At 41.2% G+C, this 26073-nt stretch overlaps 1 protein-coding gene across 2 annotated transcripts in view; it reads left to right on the forward strand.

The window, feature by feature from the left end:
- Positions 1-24771, forward strand: part of minpp1b (multiple inositol-polyphosphate phosphatase 1b) — a 96346-nt gene extending 71575 nt beyond the window's left edge. The window contains exons 4-5 of one of the 2 annotated variants that reach the window (XM_020511245.2): positions 12753-13104; positions 23936-24771. In XM_020511245.2, coding sequence (XP_020366834.1) covers positions 12753-13104; positions 23936-24010 — 427 coding nt within the window. In that variant the 3' untranslated portion in view covers positions 24011-24771. Of the gene's footprint in view, positions 1-12752; positions 13109-23935 lie in introns of both variants that reach the window. The other variant, XM_020511246.2, reaches the window with a different exon arrangement.
- The last annotated feature ends 1302 nt before the right edge of the window (positions 24772-26073 follow it).

The raw sequence follows: 26073 nt of genomic DNA on the forward strand, positions 1-26073 counted from the left end.
AAGGAATTCTGCAGTGGTACTGTACTTGAGTGGGAGTAACTTAATCTATCTTACTGGGGGAGTTAGTATGGAACATCCACCTCTACCTAAAGATTTCATTTTATTATGGCTGCCATTTTTGCCACACTCTAATGCTCTTTGGAATACTTAGACATCTACTGCTTAGTTTAAAATACTGCTAGAGAATGCTTTTAGATATTGAGGCTCAGTTTTCAGGTACAGACGAGTATAAAGAGAAATTAGGAACAACAGACAAAAACTGAAAAGCCAAACATCTGTAGGAGAGTAAATCATATAAATATTAGCATGCAGGGGAAAAGAAAATATACACACAAATGTGGAGCTCATTTGCTATAAAATACTTAGTATAAGCAAAACCGTTCACTCACAGAGATCCCAACTCTTCAACATAAACAGGCTATTTGTTCCATTGTATTAAATGCATTAAACAGCTCTGTAATTAAGTGCAAGTTAATAACTTTTTGGTGAATTGTAGTTTGTTTTCCTTGTAATAGAAAAAAAAAGAACATTAGCTCCGTCGTAGGCTACATATCTATTTTATGAACTAGCATTTTCCTAAAATGAATCAGCACAGACCTAGAAGTGTTGTGTCTGACATCGCTTCCTCTTGACTTTGTACCAGCTTGCCCTGAAAGCCAAAACTTGACCTCTGAGCCCTCCATCACTCTCCGTGTCCAGGTAACCCTGGATGCACCCAGCTCTCACCACCACTGCCCTTGTGACAAACACAGCAAAGGCGTTGAGCTCAGCATGAATTCTAGATGACCAGACAAACAAACAGGACACTTCGAGCACCAATTTCCTCTCTGAAATGTGCCATTGAATTCCATTATCTGAATATGTTGTGGAAAATAAGAAAGACTATTCTAGATGAAGGCTTTGACTAGTTGCTGTTGTATAGGTTTTGATCAATTCATCCGTTTATAAACAAATTTGATTTTAAAAAAAGCAAAATTTTTATAAACAAGCTGAAATTCCTCCTCCCCCAAATATCAAAAAATCTTACAATGTGGCTGCTAATTAGTTGCTAAACTTCCATAACTAAACTAATGAGATAATATTAATGATGCAACCTAGTAGGGAAAAGAAATGCAATCGTATGAAACTAACATGTTTGTACAATCTCTTCAGAGTTAAAAATGTTTTGCTCAAAGTTCTTAAACCTCTGAGTTGTTGAAAACTAAGGGAGACAAAATAAGAACGTAGACCAATATCTACAGAAACAGAGTTCGCTACTGTTGTTCATTACTTAAGGCAAAGGTGACCATGACTATCATCTGGGATGTTTGGTCGGTACATATGTTATTGCTGAAGGTGATCTGCACTCAGAGGCTCGGCAGGAAGCAGGACAGGAAAGTCCCAACGACTGATTTCTGGATGATTTGCTGACTTAAAATTTCCTATCCTTGTGATTTTTCTTTGTGTCTAATACATCGCTGCCTTTGAAATAGGCCGCAACCTTTATTATTTGGGGTTCCAGGAGCAACAATCCTCGAGGATCTTGTGGACTCAGAGTCAGCACCAAAGCTCCTAAGTGAGGACTGCAGTGTTTTATTTTCATTTATTCCTAGGATGTAGGTGTCACTGGCTAGGCCAGTATTTATTACCAAATCCTAATTGCCCAGGGGGCAGTTAAGAGGCATCCACATTGCTGTGGGTCTGGAGTCACATGTCAGCCAGACCAGGTAAGGATGGCAGTTTCCTTCCCCAAAGTACATTAGTGAACCAGACGGATTTTTCCCAGCAATCGGCAATGGGCATCATTAGATTCTTAATCCCAGATTTTTATGGAATTCAAAATCCACCATCTGCTGCGGCAGGATTCGAACTTAGGGTTTCTAGATTAGCAGTCCAGCAGTAATACCACGAGGTCTCAGTCTTCTTGTAGCACTTCCTTTGCCCACCATCAGCGCACACCCCTGACTTTGGTAAGTGAGTGTCAGACATTCTGGCTGTGGGACCAGCCAAAACTCAGTTGTGACTGTCTCAATGTGGTGTAGATATGCCAGCTCATGTGAGTGCCTCAGTCTCTGTCTTTTTGAGCCATCCACTGATTTTTACAAGCATCTGAAGGCAGCTCAAGTGAAAGTGGTTGAACTTCATTGGCATGACACTGGTACATAGTCTAACCTTCATGTGCTTAAAGCGGAGTAACAAGGGCTATTACTTTATCGACTCTTAGTTTGGTACGCACAATTACTTCCATTCCTTCTTAGAATGGCATTCAAATTCTGTTGAAAGCTACACTTTGACAATTCAATTTATTTTACATCATAGCGACGGTAAGATAACTATATACTGTAGGAAATAAAGTAAACATTAAGAGCACCAGAAGTGGGAGCAGGAGTAAAGCACATGTCAAACTCGATCTGCCATTCAATACAATCATGGCTGATCTTAGGTTTTAACTTCACTTTGTTGTCCACTGTATGTATCCCTTGATTCTGTGAGAGAGCCAGAAAGTATGGCCCTGAAATCTCCACCAGCTACCAATTCCCTACCTGAATTCAGTTCAGTAAGCTCTGTAAATGGAGTTACATTATAAACATTTCTTTAAATAATTACTCTGAATTGTTTGGCTGAAGGAATCTTCAGCGGCTGTTTCTATGTTGTACATTTTCATTTTATAACCTTTCGTCCTCTATAAAATGCAGGGCATATTTAAACACAAGAGCATCTGTGTTGTTTCATAGTTCTCCTTGGAAATCTCAAACAGTCCTTTCAACTTTAATTTGTTTTATTATTGTTTTTTCTCCTTTCAATGCATGAATGAATTTGATCAAGATTACACACATTAAGTGACAGTCTAGGGATTAAAACCAGGATGTCCCAAGGCCATTGCCTGCTTGTATTTGATAACTGACTCATGGGATATTCCTACAGTTCCATCCGAATAAAACATGCCCCCTGTTTTGTTATGTTAACCTGCATTGCCCTTTGGAACTTAGAATATAGCCTCATGGAAGTCTGTAAAGGTTTTAACAGATTATAAACCATTGATCTACAGTTCTGATGATATCCAGATTTTTGTTTTAGTAATGTTTAACTCTGGCCCTAGTAGATAAAACATTATTCCAGTAAAATTTCAGTTCATGATTGACATTATATAGCGAAGAGAGAAAAACAACTGCACCTAAGGGTCAAAAAGTCAGGTAGCATCTGCGAATAAAGAAAACAGAGTGAAAATTTCAGTCAATTAACTTAATTCAGAACTGGAAACTCTTCAAGTGTGAGCAGTCCATAAGTAATTATGTAGTCAGAGACAAAGGGGAGGGAGGGGATGAGGAGAAAAGAACAAATCCTAAATTGTTGTTGAATATATCCTGTGCCTACCTGTTGACCACAAATTTGCTGCATTCAAATTCTGTTACTGTCTCGAAGCCAAATTAGTATCATATCGAAAGGAGAGACTTTAGCATCTTGAGATGATTATGCAACTTGGGATCGCTGACATGCAACTGGTTAAATCCAAAAATTTCAGGTCCTGTTCTGCTTGCTGTTTTTAATACCGAGAACAAGAATTTAACCAAGAACCACAGGCAGGAGATAGTATTCATTGAACGTCATCCTGCTTTTGATTAAAGTTATCATTCACATTGATTACAATACTGATGATTTTGTTCTCTCAATCAACTGGAAACGCAGTGTTCCTAATGTCCTCTCTCTGTGAGGTCACAAATAGGCCCCTCAGTGTTAGAGAGATAGAGACCCAGACCTACTGACTGCTTCACCTACTGCAGTTCTCAATGGTTTATTTATACAATAACTCAGTGCCTCTTAGCAGACTACCAAGACAAATGCAATGTGTTAATCCTTTGAAATGACTCTGTGTTAAGCAGCTGAACAGCTCGAGCATATTTCGCATCCATTCCAATCAGTTTTACCACAGCTTGGTCAGTGTTGACAGTTCCCTTCATAACTTGCAGAGTTATTTATATCTTCGATAACCACAGACGAGGTGCCGGTAGACTGGAGGTTGGTTAAAGTGGTGCCACTTTTTAAGAAAGGTGGTAAGGAAAAGCCAGGGAACTATAGACCGGTGAGCCTGACATCGGTGTTGGGCAAGTTGTTGGATGGAATCCTGAGGGACAGGATTTACATGTACTTGGAAAGCCAAGGACTGATTAGGGATTGTTAACATGGTTTTGTGCATTCAAAATTATGTTTCATTAACTTAATTGAGTATTTTGAAGAAGTAACAAAGAGAATTGATGAGGGCAGAGAGGTGGATGTGATCTGTAAGGACTTCAGTAAAGCATTTGTCAATGTTCCTCCTGGCAGACTAGTTAGCAAGGTTAGATCACATGGAATACAGGGAGAACTGGCCATTTGGATGCAGAACTGGCTTGAAGGTAGGAGACAGAGTGGGGCGGTGGAATGTTGCTTTTCAGACTGGAGGCCTGTGACCAGCGGTGTGCCACAAGAATCAGTGCTGGGTCCACTGCTTTTTGTCATTTATATAAATGATTTGGATGTGAACATAGGAGGTATGGTTAGTAAGTTTGCAGATGACACCAAATTTGGAGGTGTAGTGGACAGCGAAAACATTTACCTCAGAGTACAATGGGACCTTGATCAGATGGGCCGAGTGGCAGATGAAGTTTAATTTAGATAAATGTGACGTGCTGCATTTTCGAAAGGCAAATCAGGGCAGGACTTATTCACTTAACAGTAAGATCCTGGGGAGTGTCACTGAACAAGAGACCTTGGAGTGCAGGTTCATAATTCCTTGAAAGTGGAGTCACAAGTAGATAGGATAATGAAGAAGGCGTTTTGTCTGTTTACCTTTATTGGTCAATGCATTGAGTATTGGAGTTGGGAGGTCACGTTGCAGCTGTACGGGACATTGGTTAGGCCACTATTGGAATAATGCGTGCAGTTCTGGTCTCCCTGCTATAGAAAGAATGTTGTGAAACTTGAAAGGGTTCAGAAAAGATTTACAAGAATGTGGCCAGGGTTGGAGAGTTTGAGCGATAGGGAGTGACTGAATAAGCTGGGGCTATTTTCCCTGGAGCGTCGGCGGATGAGGGGTGACCTTATAGAGGTTTATAAAATCATGAGGGACATGGATAGGGTGAATAGACAAGGTCTTTTCCCCAGGGAGGGGGAGTCCAAAACTAGAGGTGAGAGGGGAAAGATTTGGAAGGGACCTGAGGGGCACCTTTATCACACAGAGGATGGTGTGTATGTGGAACAAGCTGCCAGAGGGAATGGTGGAGGCTGGTGCAATTACAACATTTAAAAGGCATCTGGATGGGTACATGAGTAGGAAGGATTTAGAGGGACATGGGCCAAATACTGGCAAATGGGACTAGATTTATTTAGGATATCTGGTCAGCATGGACCAGATGGAGGGTCTGTTTCCATGCTGTACAGCTCTAAACTTTATGACTGTATAACTGTCAAGAAAGTGGTGCAGTACATGGCAAAAACATCAGTTCCCTAACAAAGATTTTCTGATACCTCATAAGCCAGTCACTTGACAAGTTATGAGTTTGCTGCTGAAATTATTTTACAAGTGACTGCATTCCATCTTCAAGTGTGACACCAGTGCCTACAATGAAGGCATTAATGTATTGGACGGCTGTCAAGGCGATACTGAAGGAAGAGACAATGGGCCGTGCAACAGTAATGAGAGAGGGTGAGAATGTTAAAGGACTATCCATGCTGAGATTCTCAAGTTGAAAGCGCAGCACAAAGCTGTTTGTACTCACACAGCATGTAATGAGCTAGAAAAAAGTTACATTTAACCAAATCTTAACCCTCTAATAGCAGACAAGCACAATTCAAGTTGTTTCGCAGTGGGCAGGGTGGCACGATGGCTCTGTGGTTAGCACTGTTACCTCACAGCACCAGGGACCCGGGTTTGAATCCCACCTTGAGCGATTGTCTGTGTGGAGTTTGCACATTCTCCCCGTGTCTGCGTGGGATTCCTCTGGGTGCTCTGGTTTCCTCTCACAGTCCAAAGATGTGCAGGCTGGGTGGATTGGCCATGCTAAATTGCCCATTTGTGTCCAGGGTGGGAAATGCAGAGATAGGGTAGGGGGTGGGTTTAGGTGGGATGCTCTTCGAAGGGTCGGTGTGGACTCGATGGGCCAAATGGCCTGTTTCCACACTGTAGGGATTCTATGAATTCCTATGACTCGATGAAAAGGGGTGCGGGGAGGGGGCAAGCAGGGAACTGCGGACAGACTGAATGAAAGTGAGTTCTGCAAACTTCTGTATCAGTCAGAGTCACATAAGTAGTCCTGGGATACAATGAATTTTTCGAAAGTCCCACTGTTTCAAAAATTCCTCTCCATGTCCTATCGCCCATCAGAGCTAACTACACTGGAAAGGGCCATAAGGGATATGTAAGAATGTAAGTGTCTAGGTTTGTCACTATTTAAGACCTTTAATGTAGAACATGTCTCAAAATATACTTTACTGATGCAAAAGAAAGGCAAACTTTGATGGAAGGTTTGGGTCAAAGGGGCAAGTCTCCAGAAAGCTTTTAAATGCATGAAGGGAGGTAGAAAGTGGCAGAGGAGTTGAAGGAAGTATAGCCAAGCCAGCTGAAGACTGTGACACCAAGTGTGGTGGAGGGAGGGTGATAACTGACTACTGGGATGTACAAGAGGACTTGCAAAGCTTGGAAGCAATCACAGCTGCAGAAGGGAGAAAGGACATTCAGTATTTGGATTCATACACAGCAATTGCTAAATAATCCTGAGACACTGCCATCCATCAAAGCAGGAAAGTCTTACCAGATTGGGAAGTGGTAAGAATTATTCTTGGAGCAGAAGACTAAAGGAGGTAGGAGAACATGAAGGTCCTTTGACTACAAATGTTAGGATACAACAAAACAACTGAATTATTATTTTACTTTTATTCTGTTTTTATTTTTTTCTTTTACTTAGCTGGTTAATTAAAGAGCTGTATTCCCTGGCCGTTAGTCACTGTTCCTTGTTGTACTATATGTTTCCTTTTGACATTTAGATTATCATTCTCATAGGTGCTCTTAAAAGATCAGCTTGATAGACTCAGAAGTTCTCAACTTTGTGAGAAGCCCCCACACATGCTTTGAAAATTCCATATATACCTGTAAACCAAAACAAGCACCTCTTTCCTCTAGGAGACTCTGATATATAATTAAACATGCATCTTATTTTTGTTTCATTTATTTAATGAAAGGATCAAGGAAAACCCTAAAGCTTTCTATAGGTATGTCAGGAATAAAAGAATGACTAGAGTAAGATTGGGGCCGGTCAAGGACAGTAGTGGGAAGTTGTGCGTGGAGTCCGAAGAGATAGGAGAGGTGCTAAATGAATATTTTTCGTCAGTATTCACACAGGAAAAAGACAATGTAGTCGAGGAGAATACTGAGATACAGTCTATTAGACTAGACGGGATTGAGGTTCATAAGGAGGAGGTGTTAGCAATTCTGGAAGGTGTGAAAATAGATAAGTCCCCTGGGCCGGATGGGATTTATCCTAGGATTCTCTGGGAAGCTAGAGAGGAGATTGCAGAGCCTTTGGCTTTGATCTTTATGTCGTCATTGTCTTCAGGAATAGTGCCAGAAGACTGGAGACTAGCAAATGTTGTCCCCTTGTTCAAGAAGGGGAGTAGAGACAACCCTGGTAATTATAGACCAGTGAGCCTTACTTCGGTTGTGGGTAAAGTGTTGGAAAGGATTATAAGAGATAGGATTTATAATCATCGAGAAAGGAATAATTTGATTAGGGATAGTCAACACGGTTTTGTGAAGGGTAGGTCGTGCCTCACAAACCTTATTGAGTTCTTCGAGAAGGTGACCAAACAGGTGGATGAGGGTAAAGCGGTTGATGTGGTGTATATGGATTTCAGTAAAGCGTTTGATAAGGTTCCCCATGGTAGGCTATTGCAGAAAATACGGAGGCATGGGATTGAGGGTGATTTAGCGGTTTGGATCAGAAATTGGCTATCTGTAAGAAGACAGAGGGTGGTGGTTGATGGGAAATGTTCATCCTGGAGTTCAGTTACTAGTGGTATACCTCAAGGATCTGTTTTGGGGCCACTGCTGTTTGTCATTTTTATAAATGACCTGGATGAGGGCGTAGAAGGATGGGTTAGTAAATTTGCGGATGACACCAAAGGTGGTGGAGTTGTGGATAGTGCGGAAGAATGTTGCAGGTTACAGAGGGACATAGATAAGCTGCAGAGCTGGGCTGAGAGGTGGCAAATGGAGTTTAATGCGGAAAAGTGTGAGGTGATTCACTTTGGAAGGAGTAACAGGAATACAGAGTACTGGGCTAATGGTAAGATTCTTGGTAGTGTGGATGAGCAGAAAGATCTCGGTGTCCATGTGCATAGATCCCTGAAAGTTGCCACCCAGGTTGATAGCGTTGTTAAGAAGGCGTACAGTATGTTAGGTTTTATTGGTAGAGGGATTGAGTTTCGGAGCCATGAGGTCATGTTGCAGCTGTACAAAACTCTGGTGCGGCCGCACTTGGAGTATTGCGTACGGTTCTGGTCACCGCATTATAGGAAGGATGTGGAAGCATTGGAAAGGGTGCAGAGGAGATTTACCAGGATGTTGCCTGGTATGGAGGGAAGGTCTTATGAGGAAAGGCTGAGGGTCTTGAGGTTGTTTTCGTTAGAGAGAAGAAGGTTAAGAGGTGACTTGATAGAGACATACAAGATGATCAGAGGATTAGATAGCGTGGACAGTGGGAGCCTTTTTCCTCGGATGGTGATGGCTAGCACGAGGGGACATAGCTTTAAATTGAGGGGTGATAGATATAGGACAGATGTCAGAGGTAGGTTCTTTACTCAGAGAGTAGTAAGGGCTTAGAATGCCCTGCCTGCAAAAATAGTAGACTCACCAACTTTAAGGGCATTTAAATGGTCATTGGATAAACATATGGATGATAATGGAATAGTTTAGGTTAGATGGGCTTCAGATTGGTTTCACAGGTCGGCGCAACATCGAGGGCCGTAGGGCCTGTACTGCACTGTAATGTTCTATGTTCTATGTTCTATGTTAATATGAAAGTTGTTGGTACTAGGCTGGTGAGGACTATCATGATGAAAGGTGTATGAGTTTGATAAAGATATTAGTTTTCTTTTAAATAGTTTGGATTGCTATCTGTGACAAATGGGTATTTTTCTGTTTTTGGGAAGGGGTTAATAACTAAATAAGGCAGTCTTTCTGAAACCATGCAGTGTTAGTATCTGTACCTTTGATGCAGGAGGCCTAGGGTCAATCCCACCTTCTCCAGAGATGTGAATAGGTTGATGAGAAAAGAGTTTTATTAACCAGTATTTGCCTCCCAGGGTCAGACTCCACTACTGTGGCAGTCTCATTGGCGTTATCTTTTACATTTCGACTATCAAAGTTAGAAATCTAATTTAGTAAAACCAAAGCATTGCCAAATTCTTTCTCCTCTAAGTCAGGGTTGTTCGCATGCAATGAAGCAAGGGACCTTATCTGAAAATATTTAACAGTCACTCTGTGGCAAGTTGTTGCCATTTCAAGGAAACACATTGATAATCAAGTTAAGTAATATCTAACCCCAGAAAGTACCCTCCAACATAATCCATGCATGTTGAAACTCTAATGTTCCTACTGTAAATCATTATTACAACCTCCTGCCTCCATTGCTCAACAAATATCTTCTCCCCTGTAGCCATCTCCTCAGTGAGCGAATTCTCAGCCTATCTGTGCAGTCCGTGTATAGACTGGATGTCCCAGACCTTCCTCGCCAATTCCAAACCCCACTCACCTGCTTATTGACAGCAACAAATAACCCATTATTTTCTGCCGACCAAGAGAAACAAGTCCTGGGAAACTCTACCCCTCACCAATGAATGATTATCCTAGTTTCCACCCCAGTCCCATGTCTACGAGTCCACTGCTCTACTTTCCTCTCTCACCATTCAATCTCAACCATCACCCGATCTCATCCTTTTCTGATGGCCCCCGTTCTCCTTTCCTTATCCTTTCCCTGTCCAATTACTGCATACTTTTACCTGTCTTCCTCTTTTGCTTTCTATCTACATGTTTCATCATTATTATCTCCCATCCCTCTAGTCTTTTCGTTCCCTCTTTCACCATCTTCTCCTTAGCATCCACTTTTTTCTCTCCCGCTCAATTCCACTCTTTACCCCTTCTCCTCCCCTATACCCTTTTAGTTCTTCCCTTCTTCTTCCATCCATTTCTGCTCACCTTGCCTTCATTTTCTTTATTACCTCTGCACATGGACCATTCCCCATACATTCCTTTCCTCTTCCCTCTTCCTTTCCATCACCGTTCTCTCCTCCTCTTCTACTGTTCCCAGCATCACTCATACGCTTCCCAACTGCATTCTATCCTTATCTCCCATTGAATCCAATTACCTCACTTCCACTCATCGTGCTATGCTTGACCATTACTGACTGTCTGTTAACAGTAGATCAACTGGTGATTCAAACTCTTGTACCCTTCATGAGCTAGTAATAATAAAACAATAATATACTGCATGTTCTGGTATCAATGCAATGTTAGAATCATAGAATCCCTACAGTGGAAGCAGGCCATTTGGCCCATTGAGTCCACACCAACCCCTCCCCCACCTCCCGAAAAGCAGCCCACCTAAACCCACCCCCTAACCTATCCCCATAACCCGATATGTCCCATGGCTAACCCGCCTAGCCTAATCTCTGGTTACTATGGGCAATTTAGTATGGCCAATCCACCTAACCTGTGCATCTTTGGACTCTGGAAGGAAACCAGAGCATCTGGGGAAAGCCCACACAGACACGGGAAGAATGTGCAAACTCCACACAGACAGTCGCCCGAGGCTTGAATTGAACCTGGGTCCCTGGTGCTGTGAGGCACCAAGACAACATGCCACCCAGTAATGATATGGAAAAGAGGATTTCAGTCTTAATACCAGAAATTGTGTTTGATCAGATTGAGAACAGACAGTTTTATTTTGAAGAGTTATTTAACATAGGAAGTAGAAGCATTCTCTACAACAACATTTGAATGATCATTACATTAATGTAATAATGGTTACATTAGTTGGTTTTATCCTGAAAAAAATTGATTATTAATCAGTAGATTACTGGTCTCGTTTAAATTTGCACTGAAGATGGGTGGGAAGCCTAGTATGATGTTCCAATAACATTAGCTATACCCTGAGAGTAGATGTATATGTACCCATCTAATAAAATGACTGTCCTGGCTTTATACCTGCTAATACAGTCTCACACCAGAGTTGTCTTGTGATGAAGGCCACTGTTTCAAAGACCTAAGATAATTTCTTTTTAATTACCTTACATTGTTACATGTGCTTGTTGGTGTATCAGGCATAACTTTTCATTCAGTCCCACTTGAATTGTGTGTGCCCTATCAATACTACACCACCCGCTAAATCTCTCATGTGTATTTGGGATAGAATAGAATTTGGTTCCAGGTTCCTGTGTTTTCTCTGACTGGTTTCTGGTAAATGAGAACACATTGCGCATAGTCCTGCAGGACAAAGCTGATAGTAATTTGGTGCGGCTTGTACAGAAGAGGTAGAAAGTTGTCGTTGAAAGTGGGAAACATTGCACTGGCTCAGAAAATGACGCTTCACTGAGGTAGGATCCAGTTTGCAGTGTGGAAGTTGACCGCTTCTTCTCTTGTACCTGCGAGCAAATGGGTGTGCAGCTGCTAACTCGAAATGAGAACCTACTCATCTGTCAGAGATATGACCCAGGATACATTTGGAATGATTGAGAAATAGGAGCAAGAATAGGCCACTCAACCCCTCGGGCCTGCTGTACCATTCAATGAGATCATTTCTAAACTTCTACCATAACATCAACTTACTGCGCAATCCCCATATCCCTGAATAATATGCCTTTCAATATTTAGAAATCTTATTCATTTCTGTCTTGAACATACTCAATGACTGAGGTTCCCCAGAACTTGAAGTAAAGAATTCCAAAGATTCACCACCCTCTAAAAAAAGAAATTCCTTCTCATCGCACTTCTAAATGGTCTGACCCTTATCCTGAGATCATGTCCTTAGTTCTAAACCAATACTTATTCCCCACGTTCCCTTCCCTCTTCTCATCACCTGCCAAGTGGGAACATTCATCCTGCATTTTTTGTGCGAGAATTTTGTCTTAGAGCTAAAAAGATATTTTTTGTTAAAGACGTGCTTCTCTTCTCTGATGACGTTGTTTTATGACTTTTTCCTACAACTTGTGTGGTGCTTTGTAAAACAGTTGCACCGTCATCAGTGATGTGCAGGCTAACCATGGGAAATGCAGGGGTAGGGTTGGCCAATTGAGTCTGGGTGGGATGCTGATCAGACAGTCAGTGTGAGCTTGATGGGCCAAATGGTCTGCTTCCACTCTGCAGGGAGTCTATTGTGGATAAAGGAGGCAGACAGACAGACAGAAGTGATTTCAGGGATTGGCAGTCACTGAGCATGTGCAGGAAAGTTGTGTTGAAACACATGAGAAGGTGATACAACTACCCCAAGTGGTCCATTAAACAGGAGAAATGAGGGATGGATAATAAGTGCCAGCTTCATCACTTGTCCCCAAATAATTTCAAAATGCTGCACAACACATCCACTTGCAGAATTCCTGAAGCCTGGTACCCCAGTTGAATGTAACTTTGTCAATGATTAATGGTTTTTAACAGTAGCATGGAAGCTCCATCATTAAAATGGTAATGCTAGCAAATGTGCAGAAAAGCTGTTTATTACCATTTTGTTTTTGTCTTCTGCACACAGGAACCAGTCCATATCTCATACCGCTGTTATTCGCTTTGGACACGCAGAGACTCTCCTGCCAGTCCTGACTCTCATGGGTTATTTTAAGGACGACTACCCATTATTGGCAAATAATTTTGAAGCACAAAAGGGTCGCAAGTTCAGAAGCGGATGGATTTCTCCGTTTGCTGCAAACCTTGTCCTTGTGTTGTACAGGTGCAGCAAAGCACGGGGCCTGGGAGACAAGTACAAACTCCAGTTGTTTCTGAATGAGAAGCCGCTGCCGTTTCCTCACAGTGGAAACCTTGTAACCGACTATGAGGATGTAAAGTACAGCTATGAGCACCTTACCGAATCACTGAAATTCAACAACGTATGTGAGTTTGCCACAAGGGAGGACTTAATTTCACTAGAGCATGATGAATTATGAGCTAGCTGCGTGTATTCTATCTGATGGGCTCAGTTTGGCCTCCAAGTCACTAGAATTTGGATTTTTTTTTTAATTATTGGGAAGATTTCCTCATTTGTCTTACATACAGTGTAGATGTCACTGAATCTTCTTTGACAGGACTCAGGACAAATCCCTCTGTTTTGAGGCAGAAATTTATCCCGTGGTTTTTGAATGTCACAGCGCACTTCAGTAGTAGTCAACTTACAGTCTCTGTAAGCAGTATCCTGTGTGTTTCACGTTTAATGGCTCGAACAGAAAGTACGTTAATTATTGGATGTTTGAAGGACTGAAGCTGCTGCTAAACCTCCGATGTCAGAAAGCTCAATTGTAAGTAACTTTGACAAGAACCAATGGTTCTAGTGGATTCAAAACAGATATCGCTGGAAGCACTCAGCTAGTTAGACAGCATTTGTTCATAGAGAAGCAGAATTTCTGTTTGATCTGGGGATACAAGTGCTGAACTTCCAACGGAAGGTCATTAATTAACAGTTCTGGCAGCTGCAGAATTTTGTTTTTTTTTAAATGCTTGTACTGCCGAGATTGCTCATTACAGATTAATGTTTCAATTGGCCAAGTTTCATGAAATGATACAGCGAAGTAAGTTTCCTAAGCATTTTTAAGTTTACAGTATAACTTTTTTTGTTTGTTAGTGTTTATATGTAATAACTTAACGTAGTAGTTGGTTCCCAGGGATTGCAGATGGTTAGATTGAGTTGTGCAATTAAGACCAATGTGTTCAGCACAGGATAAAATTTCTCTTGGACCAGCACGACGAGCCTCATTTTTCTCATTTCTCACAAGGATTTGGCCCTGGAACGTTGTTAAAATTTGACTGCAATGATTTGCATTTCCCTCCCATCAGTGTGAGAAAGAGAATGAGGGGTAAAATCCTTTCCTGTTCATGCCTCTCTACAGGCATGGTTATTGTATCAATGTACCTGATCACACCATGCAAAATATATTAGTCCCTCATTAGGATCAGGAAATCAAGCAGGAAGCACTAAGCCCAGTATTAATGGGGAAGGAAGTGAAGCACAAAAGCAGCATGTATGGTGGCAATTGAGAGATCGATGGCTATAGCAGTAATGGACACGAAGAATGGTAATTGAAGAAATGTCTCATTACCAGGGCCTATTTAACAAGATCATCTAACAGGGAGCCTGCTCCTGCCTTATATAATGATTTGATTTTTGAGTTGATTTATTATTGTCACATTGTACTTTAGGTAAAGTGGAAAGTTTTGTTTTGCATGCAGTACAGGCAGATCATGCCATACAAAGTTTTATAAGCGTAATAGAACAGAGTGAGGAGTGCAATGTTATGGCTGCAGAGAACGTGCACAAAGAGTGACAAATTCGGAATTTGAGAGGTCCATTCAGAAGTCTAATAACTGTGGGGCTGAAGCTGTTCTTGAACCTGTTGGTACGTGTGTTTAAGCTTCTGTATCTTCTGCCCGATGGAAGAGGTTATAACCAGGGTGGGAGGGAATGGATTGTTTGTAACAGCTGACAGTGTATCCCATGATAGTCACATGGAATTTAAAAATAAGAACAGAAAACTCATTCCCATCACATCTCTTACCCGTGTTAGCAACAGCATAATCACAAACCCTGTTGCCAGTGTTTGTGCAGTTTTCTCTAGATGTAGATCATTACTTGAAAGTCCAAGTAGAGACATAATTGGAAACCAGTAGACATGTAAAAATTAAACAAAAGGTGCTACAGTGCCAAAGATGCTGGCATTCTGATGAGAAGCTAACCCCTGGTCCTATATCCTCACAAGATACAAAAGTTCCAAAGGCACTATACTGAAGGCAATTCCCAGTGTCTTTGCAAACATTTGTCTCTTATCAACATCACTAAAATAGATTATCTGGTCATTATCTCATTACTTTTTGTGGGAGCTTTCTGTGTGCAAACTGTGTGCAAAACTTGTTAAGTATTTTGGGGTGATCTAAGGACATGAAAGCACCTCTACAAAACTGCTTCTTCCAGTGGGACAACAAAAAAAAAGGGAAATGCAATCTTAAAATTCAAGTTCAACCATTCAGGTGTGAAATTTGAATCATCGAAACTTACAGCTCAGGAAGAAGCCAATCAGTCTATCTTTCTGGGAATTTGGTTGTGCATAGTCCCACTTCCCAGCTTTTTTTTCTTCAGGAAGTTCCTTATCCTCAAGTACCATTCAACTCACTTTTTAAAATTCTTCTGGAAATCAGTTTCCACCATGTATTCAAGGAGAACATTCCAGATCCCAACATTCTTTGAATGAAATAATTCTCTTGCTGCAAATCTTCGATCTTAAAATTTATAACCTCTGATTAATGACCAACTCTCAAGAAGGAATGGATTTTCCTCTATCAGAACCTCTCAGTGCCTCGAACATCTCCAGAAGGTCACTTCTCAGCTTTCCATGCTCCAAACAGAACATTCCTAATTTTTCCAACCTGTCATCATAAATAAAGGCCATCATTCCCAGTAACCCAAATCTTGAATTCTTTCCTCTCAGACTCACTGTCTGACATCAGTTGTCCTGTTACTCTATTGGCCTGTGACGCTGTATCTCCTCAGGTAACCATTATCTAATTGAATAATGGAGCAGGACTGAAGAGGTGAATGGCCCACTCTTATCTCTGATGATTAGAAATGCAGAGGTTATTAATTCAGATTGTCCCAATGATAAACTATGAAACTAAGTTCAGTACATCTCTGAGCGATCACCAGAGCAAAGCATCCATAACATTTGTCAGGTTTTCATAAACACTCAACTGTGTCACTAATACCTACCAGGGAATCCCAGCATAGTCTGATTTGTCTGTGGCTCTAGACCAAACTATGTGGTCAATTCTTACTGAAGTAACTCAGTTGTAAACATCCAAAATGACCCATTGAAGTAGCTCACAGCTCCTTTATGGTCAATAAAAGCAATCTTGTCAGGGTCATCCACATCTTGAAAACAAATTGTAATCAACATAAAATCTGCATTCATGTGGAGAATCCCTCTTTATCTTCCTCATCCTCTTCAAACTTGTTGCAATGGCAGTACTACATCGCCCTGCAACTTTGCCCCATTATTCTCATTGTTCGCTCAGACTCGCACTGCAGACTGCCCAAACTTTGAAATGCTACTGTAAGAGGTCAGTCTGTTTTCTTTCACTCACTACTCTGTGGCTCATTAAATACTTTTTGCTGAAAGCTACAGGATTCTCCAAGGCTGTCTGTGAAACCTGACGAAGTAGCAACTGAGTGATTGGCAGCTACACCAGTAAAGGATGGTAATTGAAGAATTAGCCTATTACTGGGTCCATTTAACAAGATAACGCAAATGTGAAGAAGTTCACTGCCATGGGACCTTTGTTACCTCCTAACAATATCTCCAACTGATATCCTGTCAAGGATTAATGTAAGACTAAAATCTTGCTTTGACAGAGCACATTTGGTTGTGGATCATTGCTGTCAATTTGTTTACAGGTCAAGGATCATTCCCTATCTTTGGTGCTCATTTCAAAGTCAAGTATGAGATAGACTTGTGGTTCTGAAAGTTCCTTGGGTAGTACTAAGTCTTGAGGTTCCGTCTCACAGATCTTTGAACTACCCAAGACCTGTTCATGCTTTATGTTCTCCATATATCCAGCAATAATGCTGTATTTGTGCTGCTGTAAGTCACCTTATTCTGAGCTGGGAACATTGTCACTGAACGTGTTAATTGTAGTGCTGGCTTCTTCAACTGCTTTGACATTTTCTTTTTGAAATGTATGTAAATAAATCAAGCTGCCTATGTAACTAACAATTAAGAGTGTACTCATGAGTAAAAATGTTAACTCCCGGAACCTCTCACAAATTCAAAAATGAATGCCACTTTGAGCCTCATTGTTAATTCTCCCAGAATTAGCCACATTGAGAGAGGTATGAGAAATACATGTGTGGTACATACAGCACTGAGACGAGATTTAGCCCCAAGTCATGCAGAAGGAGGGCTCACCAATGGTGGATCAAGCTCTCAGCAAAGGGCAAAGAACCCAGTGGTACTTGTGGATACTTTGTGAGAGATGAAGACTAAGGGAGTAAACCCTAACAATAAATCTGGAGTGGGGTCCGAAACACGCTCATGTCAAATCGTCTCATTGTGCTGACAACGCCTGCAACCAAGCCAGTGCCAAGCATCAGGCTGTGCTTTCCTTTGGTCCCAGCGAGGTTGAGAGGGAGATCCTGATATTTATAAGCCCAGGTCTCCATTGATATTTTCCAGGTTTGTGCTTGGAGAGGAACGTTTATCTGTTTCTCTGTCCCTACATCTGCTGCCAGCCCAGCTGAGTTGCTCCAACATTCTCTGTTTGTGAGACAAACAAGGCACTTTAACTATTTACGCGAGCACTATTTATTCAATGTCTTGATGGCTTCAGTGGAGCAAAAACAGCTCTTTCAACCAATGACAGGAAACATTGCTGTTGGCTGGAACATAAAATGTACATCTTCCTCCTTGATTTCAAGTTTTTTTAAAAAATGCTGCAGGAATTCATTGACTGACAGGCCATCTGGTGTAGCTTAGTTTTGCTGAACACAAAGTTGACTAGAAAGCATAGACATCCTCACCGGAGTAGACAATGCCACATTAGGTGCACCAGCTATGGGGGAGAAAATAAAGGGAGAGTGCTGACGGAGTCTAGCGTTTGGAGGGGGTGGGTGTTGGGAATGAGGAAATCCAGGGCAAAGCATATCCCTGGAAAGTCTGATCCAGGAAACAATGCAAAAGGCCCTGACAAGACAGGACAGTCCATCGTATACACAAGAATCCAACTTAGCTGCCAAAACTTTGCTGAGAAAGAGTGGTATCATCAAATCAATCAACTACTTTTATTGTATGTATGAGGAATCCTGGATAGTAAAGCTTCTCATTTGTCAGTCATCAGAAGCTCTTGCATATTTTAAGTATAGAATTGTATGTGACCTACAAAGTAATTGTCGTGATTAGAGCGAGGTTAGCCAGGTTAACCTCATAGAATATGATTTCCGTAAATGGGGCTGTTAACCTGATCCAATTAGGAAGCCCTGCCTGACAGATATAAGCAGGAGGGTACAGGGCACAATGGCTAAGTGGGCAGATGCTGGTTTCATAAACCAGAAATTGTGATTTCAATCCCCGCTCATATCTGGTAGCAGTAAGCCGAATTGTGAACATTCGGGGTGCTGGAATCTGGCCTTTCCATCACAACTACATTTCTTTATTTTCCCCTCCAATTCTATTTTAATTTGATCCCTGCCCCCCACTTCATCTTTTCGTTCATATAGGCATTTGCCCCCAGAGGGGCTCAGCTTGCTACTGGTCCTTTGGTCACTTGGGTGTTTTTTTCTGGTAGTGGACTATCAATAAAGTTATTTACACATCTGATGTTTTTACTGTGTCTCGCACCTACACACAAAACAAAAAGCAAAAAATATAACCAGGAGATTTAGAAAAAATGTATAAGCAGGAGGGTCAAGGGCTCTGCTTACTCTAGGAGCCAGCTGGGTCAGTGTCATGTACTGTGCATGTGTAAATAAAGGGGAACTTGGTGACAGGATACAGGCCTCTGTGGAGGTTTTTCAGTAATAAATTGGTTTAAATTGAAGAGAATCCCTAAATCATCATGTGCTTTTCTCAGTTAGTAGTCTTCGTCTGTAAGTGTGTGTTATTTTGGATTCCCGTAAGAGAAGAGTGTTCCAGCTCTGTTGTGTCATGTTTAATAGGAGAGAGAGCAAAGTCTTCTGAACAGCTCCATGTATAGTACTCATCCCTATTAACAGGAGGCAATTTTAAGTAGAAAGTAGCCACAGTTTCTTACAAAAAGGAAAGGCCCAACCATGAAGTGTTTAATTTCTAAGTATTAGTCACCTGGTTAACATGTAATGTATAGACTAATGGATTAATAACTAATGGACTAATGATATAGATTGGGTTTTCATGGAGTTTGAGACCCATAACAATAGCAGGCAGGACTTTGATGCAAATGTTCTGACCCAATTTCTGGCTGATATGACTTTCGCTGGGAGGGGATAGAAGGCAGATGTGAATCACAGACAGGAAACTATAACTCAGCAAAGGCATTTGGAGTTAGTGCTGAGTTCCAGGAAATCCAACTTTTACGGTTCTGCAGGCTTCGATCCACATCGTGGGAGTTAAAAATTCATAAAGAAGTTATGAATGCTCTTGAAGGCTGGATAAATCTCTTTGTTGTCTTGATCTGAAGTTATTTAAATCGCCCGCCCTTTAAATGTTGTCAAGCAAACAAGGCAAAAAGCACAGTATTGTGGGTCTGGACATTGAAACAAACACAGACAATGCTGGAGAATCTCAGCAGGTCTGGCAGCATCTGTGGGGAGAGAAACAGAGTTAACATTTTGCGTCCAGTATGACTCTGCTTCAGACTTTGGATTAAATGTGGGATGAAATCGAACTGGGGATGGAACAGTTTTGATAGTGTGAGGTGATGCTGATGGAGAGAAAGAGCGAGTCTATGCATATGATAGTGCGGGGCACTGAGCGTGGATCTCAGAATGTGGCAGGAGCAGCTGTCTGAGGAGGATTGTATGTCTCAGACACACCCATAATCTGGGATAGGTTCAAAATATAAAGGATGGAGCTTCACTTGGAATCCATGCGGGGTAAGGTGGAGACAGACACAGTCATAAAGGTTAAGAGATGTGGCTGTGAAAGCAAGTTTAAGCAAACGATTTCTTCAACATTAGTGGTAGGGATATAGAAAGCAACAAAGGTGAACAAGCCAAAAGATTAAAACAAAAATCCTGATAGAATGTGCGCTTACCTGGAAGAGAAGTGACGGTGGAGTTCTGAAGAAGTCATACCAGACTCGAAGTTTTAAGATGCTGCCAGACTTGCTGAGTTTCTCCAGCATTCTCTGTTTTCTTGAGGCAAACAAGGCACCAGTTAGAGTCAAGGACATGCTGCTGAGAGGACTTTGGTTGACAGGCCATGTGGTGTAGTTTAGAATTTAAATTGCCATCTATTTTACTTCAGATTGATTGTTGCCATCTCTCTAGGGCTGTGATTACAACTGTGACTGTCAAAACTTCAAAATAATTGATCTCAGTGGCGGAAGGGGAAGCTGAGTTCACTTTTTGATTAAAAAGTTTCAAGACAATACTTAATGATTGGCCTTCTTTGATACTGTTATTGAACAGAAGTTTGTTTTATAACAGATTGAACACTTAAGATGATTTAAAATCTTCGAATGGGTTTCATGAATGAGACATTTTTGAGTAGGGGTGAGAGCTTTATAAGCTGTTAGAAATTTAATTTTTCCTTGCATCTCCACATGGCTCCTGAGGTTTCGTCAGAGAAAATATTGGGTGGGTGGCCCTGGAGGTGGCATGAGACATGAAGGTGCGTGATGAAGGAGAGGGAGAATGAGAGCTGAACAGTTGTCAACACAATTGGGATGAAGTCCTGAAAAATTAACGTAGGCTTTCCATTTACTTGCATCAGTCTTGAAACTCTGTCCTGTGTGTTACCAGCTTATTTTTGTATTCATTCATAGAATTTGGGCATTGCTGGCCAGACCAGCATTAATTGCCCATTACTGGTTGCCCTTGAGAAGGTGGTAGCGAGCTGTCTTCTTGAACAGCCAAAGGCCATTCAGTTTAGGTAGAGATGCTTTTAGAGAGAGAGTTCCAGGATTTTGACCCAGCAACAGTAAAGGAACAACAATATATTTCCAAGTCAGAATGATGAGTGGCTTGGAGCAGAACTTGCATGCAGTGGTGTTCCCATGTATCTGCTGCCCTTGTCCTTCTGGATGGTAGTGTTCATGGATTTGGAAGGTGCTGTCTGAAGGAGCCTCGGTGAATTTCTGCAGTGCATCTTATAGATGGTGCAGACTGCTGTGACTGAGCATCAATGGTGGAAGGGTCGAATGTTTGTGGATGTGGTGTGAATCTGAATGATGTCAAACTTCTTGGCTGACCCTTAGAAGACAAAGGGTGGTAGTGGATAGAAAATATTGAACATGGTGCTCAGTTATGAGTGGTGTACCACAAGGATCAGTTCTGGGTCCTCTTCCATTTGTGATTTTTGTAAATGATTTGGATGTGGGAGTGGAAGGGTGGATTAGTAAGTTCACGGACGATACGAAGGTGGGTCGCGTTGTGGATAGTGCGGAGGGCTGTTCTAGGTTACAAAGGGACATTGATAGGATGCAGAGCTGGGCTGAGAAGTGGCAGATGGAGTTTAACCCTGAAAAGTGTGAAGTGATTCGTTTCAGAAGGACAAATTTGAAAGCAGAATACAGGGTTAACGGAAAGATTCTTGGCAATGTGGAGGAGCAGAGGGATCTTGGAGTTCATATCCACAGTTCCCTGAAAGCTGCTCCGAGGTGAATAGTGTTGTTAAGAAGGTGTATGGTGTGTTAGCTTTCATTAATAGAGGGATTGAGTTCAAGAGCCGTGAAGTTATGCTCCAGCTATACAAAAGCCTGGTTCGGCCACATCTGGAGTATTGTGTCCAGTTCTGGTCGCCTCATTACAGGAAAGATGTGGAAGCGTTGGAAAAGGTGCAGAGGAGATTTACCAGGATGTTGCCTGGAATGGAGGGAAGGTCTTAAGAGAAAAGGTTGAGAGAGCTAGAACGACGAAGGATGAGAGGTGACTTGATACAGGTGTACAAAATGATCAGAGGTAGAGATAGAGTGGACAGCCAGAGACTTTTTCGTAGGGTGGAGGTAGCTATTATGAGGGGGCATAGTTTTAAAGTGAGTGAAGGTAGATATAGGGGAGATGTCAGAGGTAGGTTCTTTACTCAGAGAGTGGTAGGGGCGTGGAATGCATTGGCAGAGAGGGTAGTGGAGTCGGCCTCATTCAGGGCATTTAAGCAGCTATTAGATAGGCATATGGATGATAGTATAAGGTAGGGGTGGAGGTTAGATAGACTTTAGGATTAGGGTAAAAGTTCGGCACAGCATCGTGGGCCAAAGGGCCTGTACTGTGCTGTACTGTTCTATGTTCTATGTTCTTGAGTGCTGTTGGAGTTGCACCCATCCAGGCAAGTGGGGAGTATTCCATCATACACCTGACTTGTGCCTTATAGTTGGGGGACAGGCTTTGGGGAGTCAGAAGGTGAGTTACTCGCTGCAGTGTTCCTAGCCTCTGACCTGCTCTGCTAGCCACAGTATGTAAATGGCAAGTCCAGTTGAGTTTCTGGTCAATGGTAACCCCTGGGATATTGATAGTACAGGATTCAATGGCACAGATAACATTTAATGGCAAGAGGCAATGATTAGATTCTATCTTCTTGGAAATGCTCATCGCCTAGCATTTGTGTGGTGCAAATGTTAGTTGTCACTTGTCAGCCTAAGTCTGAATATTGTTCAGATTTTGTCGCATTTGTTTCTTCAATGTCTGAGGAGTTGTGAATGGTGAACATTATGCAATCATCAGTGAACATCCCCACTTCTGACCCGATGATAGAAGGATGGTCATTGATGAAGCAGCTGAAGACGGTTGGGTCAAGAACACTGAGACCATCACTGTTTCCAATATGTATTCATGACTTTGAGGAAGAAGCGAGTGCGCTGTGGCCAAACTGGGAGAGGGCGTTGATTTAAGATAAGGAGTAAAATGTTTAGAGGGTCTATAAGCAAACTTCTTCTCATCCAGAGAGTGATAGGAATCTGGAATTCACTACGTATAAAGGTGGTAGAGGCAGAAATCCTCATTACATTTAGAAAAATTCAGCTGTACACTTGCAATTATGAGGCTTGCAAGGTTTCGAGCCAAGTGTTGGGAAAGCAAGGTTGAAATAGTTAGGTGCAGATTTGATGGGCTGAAGGGCCTTTTTCCGTGCTGTCAATTTCTATGACTCTATGACATTCATTCAAAAAAGGCTTAGTTAATCAAATCAGTAGAGTGAAGTAGATTAGTAATCACCTGTTACTTAGTGTGCTTGAGTGAGAAATTAATATCACAAGCATTTATCTTTTTACTAATAAAAGCTTAACTATGTCGTATTATGCCCTATGCAATAAGTTGAGCATATAAGTTTCACAGGTATATATGCTAGATCTTTGGACCACCCCTTCATATCTGATGTAGGATGAGTAGATTTCATTCACAAACAGAAGCACGTTGTAACATAACCATTCCGTACCTGCCTCAGTCCTTGACCTCACTAGTGTCATATCTCTGGCCAGAGCAATTTATAGGAAGTCTCGTGGTTTAGAGTGGATATCATTACTTCCCCTATTAGCAAGTATCTTACTTTTAATTCAAATAGTTTAGCACACAGCATGAAAAAATGTCCCACAAACAAAGTCAAGAGGTAACCTTATAGAGGTCTATAGAATTGTGAATGGTTTTCACAAAATGAATATAGAGAGGAAGAAAAAGATAACAGGCCAGTAATACAAGCCAGTCATCAAGAAAGAAAACGGCAAATTAAGAAGAAATGTCTTTACCCAAGGAGTGATAAGAATATGAAACTTGCTATTACAGGAAGTGGTTGAAGTGAATACTTTGGATGGAGGGGAAATGGGACAAGGAACTAAGAAAGAAGGGAATAGATACTTATGATGTTAGCTTTAGATGAGAGGGAGCTTGGACAGATCATTAAAAAACTAGCATTGAGCTGTTGGGTAGAATGGTCTGTTTCTGTGCCTTTGTCATACATAATCTTATGTAGATACTTGAGATAATTAGTGTGTTCCTCTTCACTTTTAAAATGGTACTCGTTCCTGCACACTAATAATCTTCTCTCTCTCTTACAGGTGTGTGATGACTACAGTTACTTCCATTTCATTTTATTTCTCCTTCTTCTTTTATTGTTTCTAATTTATTATTGAAATTGCCATCAATTAGACTTTTTACGTCTTTGTTTTATGGTTGTACAATTGATTCAGAATTTGTAGTTTTCGTAAATATAATAATTCATTACCATTCAGGCTTTCAGTCTTTGAAGGAGATCTGCAATTAATTACAGTAATTTGCCGTGTAAATAAATTTCTCCTCATCCCCACTCTATACCTTTTGTCATGACAGGACGAAGGTGAAATCAGGTTATGACCCGATTTCTCTCGGAGTAGAATAATGGCGTTCTTGCTCTGGGTATTAATTATGACCTTTACAAGCCACGACATTAGCATTTCTCAGCTTTTCAAATTTGTCAGGAACAATTCCCTTCCACGCAAGTGCCTAAACCATGGATTGGGTTCAGGGGGTAAAAAATGTTAAAAAAAAAAAGGCAATTCAGAAGAAGAGAAAGATTAAGAGGAGAAAGAGAAAACTGCAGCTTTGTTTCAGTCAACTTCTGAAAGAAAAAGAAGCCCAAATTGGAAGGGAGTACAATGGACAACATATGACAAAAATTGGAGCACAGTTTATCCTTTGGTACAGCCTGAGTCTAAAGAAATGGGAACAAAAGAAACTTGGAAGAATAAGTGAAATCTCGCAAGTGATCAATGGAAGACTTTTGATTATAATGACTATTACCTATTGATAAATTATTCCTTTGCAAATCGTGAAGACGATTTACATCCATGGTGTATTTCTTTGTTTGTACATTGATAATCATACAAATTCTGATTAAATGATACTGACTAATCTATATCAGACTGTAGATGAGATCACATATTGAAAAACCACAGTACAACAACATACATTTATACAGCACCTTTAACATGCAAAACTGCACAAGGGCAGTTTACAGGAGCATAATTGGGCAAATATTCTGTGACTTGAGAACTTGGTTGTCCCATTGTGAAAATAAGTTATATCGTACCAGTGAAGGTTTTGGACCTGTAATAGAACATTGAGAAGCTTGGGTTGCAGGTTGAGGTGAAATGACAAAAAAATTGGGGGGAAGATGAGTCAGCTAAGAGAAAAAGGGGAATTACCTCTTGCTTCAGAACTGAAATTTATTTGTATGATCAAAACAGGGTAAGGTCCCAGACCATGTTATCTAAGGTCCCTGGGTTTAATTCAATTGTACACCCATTGCAAACCCAGAAATTTTAGGGCATTGAAGTTTAAATGGGTGCACACACATTGTTTAGCAGATGATTGCAGTGTTTAAGAGTTGAAACATATCTATTGTGGAATGCAAAACCAAAAATAACAAACACAGTTTGCATTTGTGTAGTATCTCTAATATGGAATACAGTCACAAAACTTGAGAGCAGTCAAGTAAAATGCAGCTGGTGCTGAGTAAAGAAAAGACATTAAAGGCTTGATTGATGAGGTCGCTTTTAGATATTGGTCAGTTCTGGAAGCTTCTGTGGTTGTGGTGGATGAGGAAGGAGGCCTAGGGACAGAAGAGGCTTGGGGTGTGAAGAAAAGCATCAGATTCCTTTGATGCTGTCCCTCATACCCTGACTCTGTTGTAGATTAAGCATTGTCTCACTCAGCCTTGAACATGTATGATCCAGACAAACGACTCTCAGAGAAAAGAAATTCTTCCTCTTCTCCATCTATGTTCCCGAGTTCTACAATCAACATTTCAGGATCATTAGACCCAAAACATTGACTCTGTTCCTTTCTCCACAGATGCTCCCAGACTTGTTGAATTTCTCCAACAATTTTTGTTTTTGTTTTTATTTTTCAAGGTTAGAATTAGAATTAGCTTTATTGTCACGTGAGTACAGTGACAGGTTTACTACTTGCTACTTGCAGTTCCATCTTAGGTACCAAGGTACCTAGGTACAGATTCGTAAGTATACATTCTTAGGGAAAAAATTAGAAAAACAAAGAAATAAAAAGGTCCAGAAATAAATTAGTTCCACAGTTCTGTGTTCTTTTCCATAGTTCTATAGTTCTATATCACCCTCCCCCCCACCACCCCAAGGGAAACTCTCGCATGTTCCCCTGTCAGCTATTTGAATCAAATCATTGAATTGTTACAACGCAGAAT

This window comes from Rhincodon typus, chromosome 20, assembly GCF_021869965.1.
Source record: "Rhincodon typus isolate 14 chromosome 20, sRhiTyp1.1, whole genome shotgun sequence".
NCBI lineage: Eukaryota > Metazoa > Chordata > Chondrichthyes > Orectolobiformes > Rhincodontidae > Rhincodon > Rhincodon typus.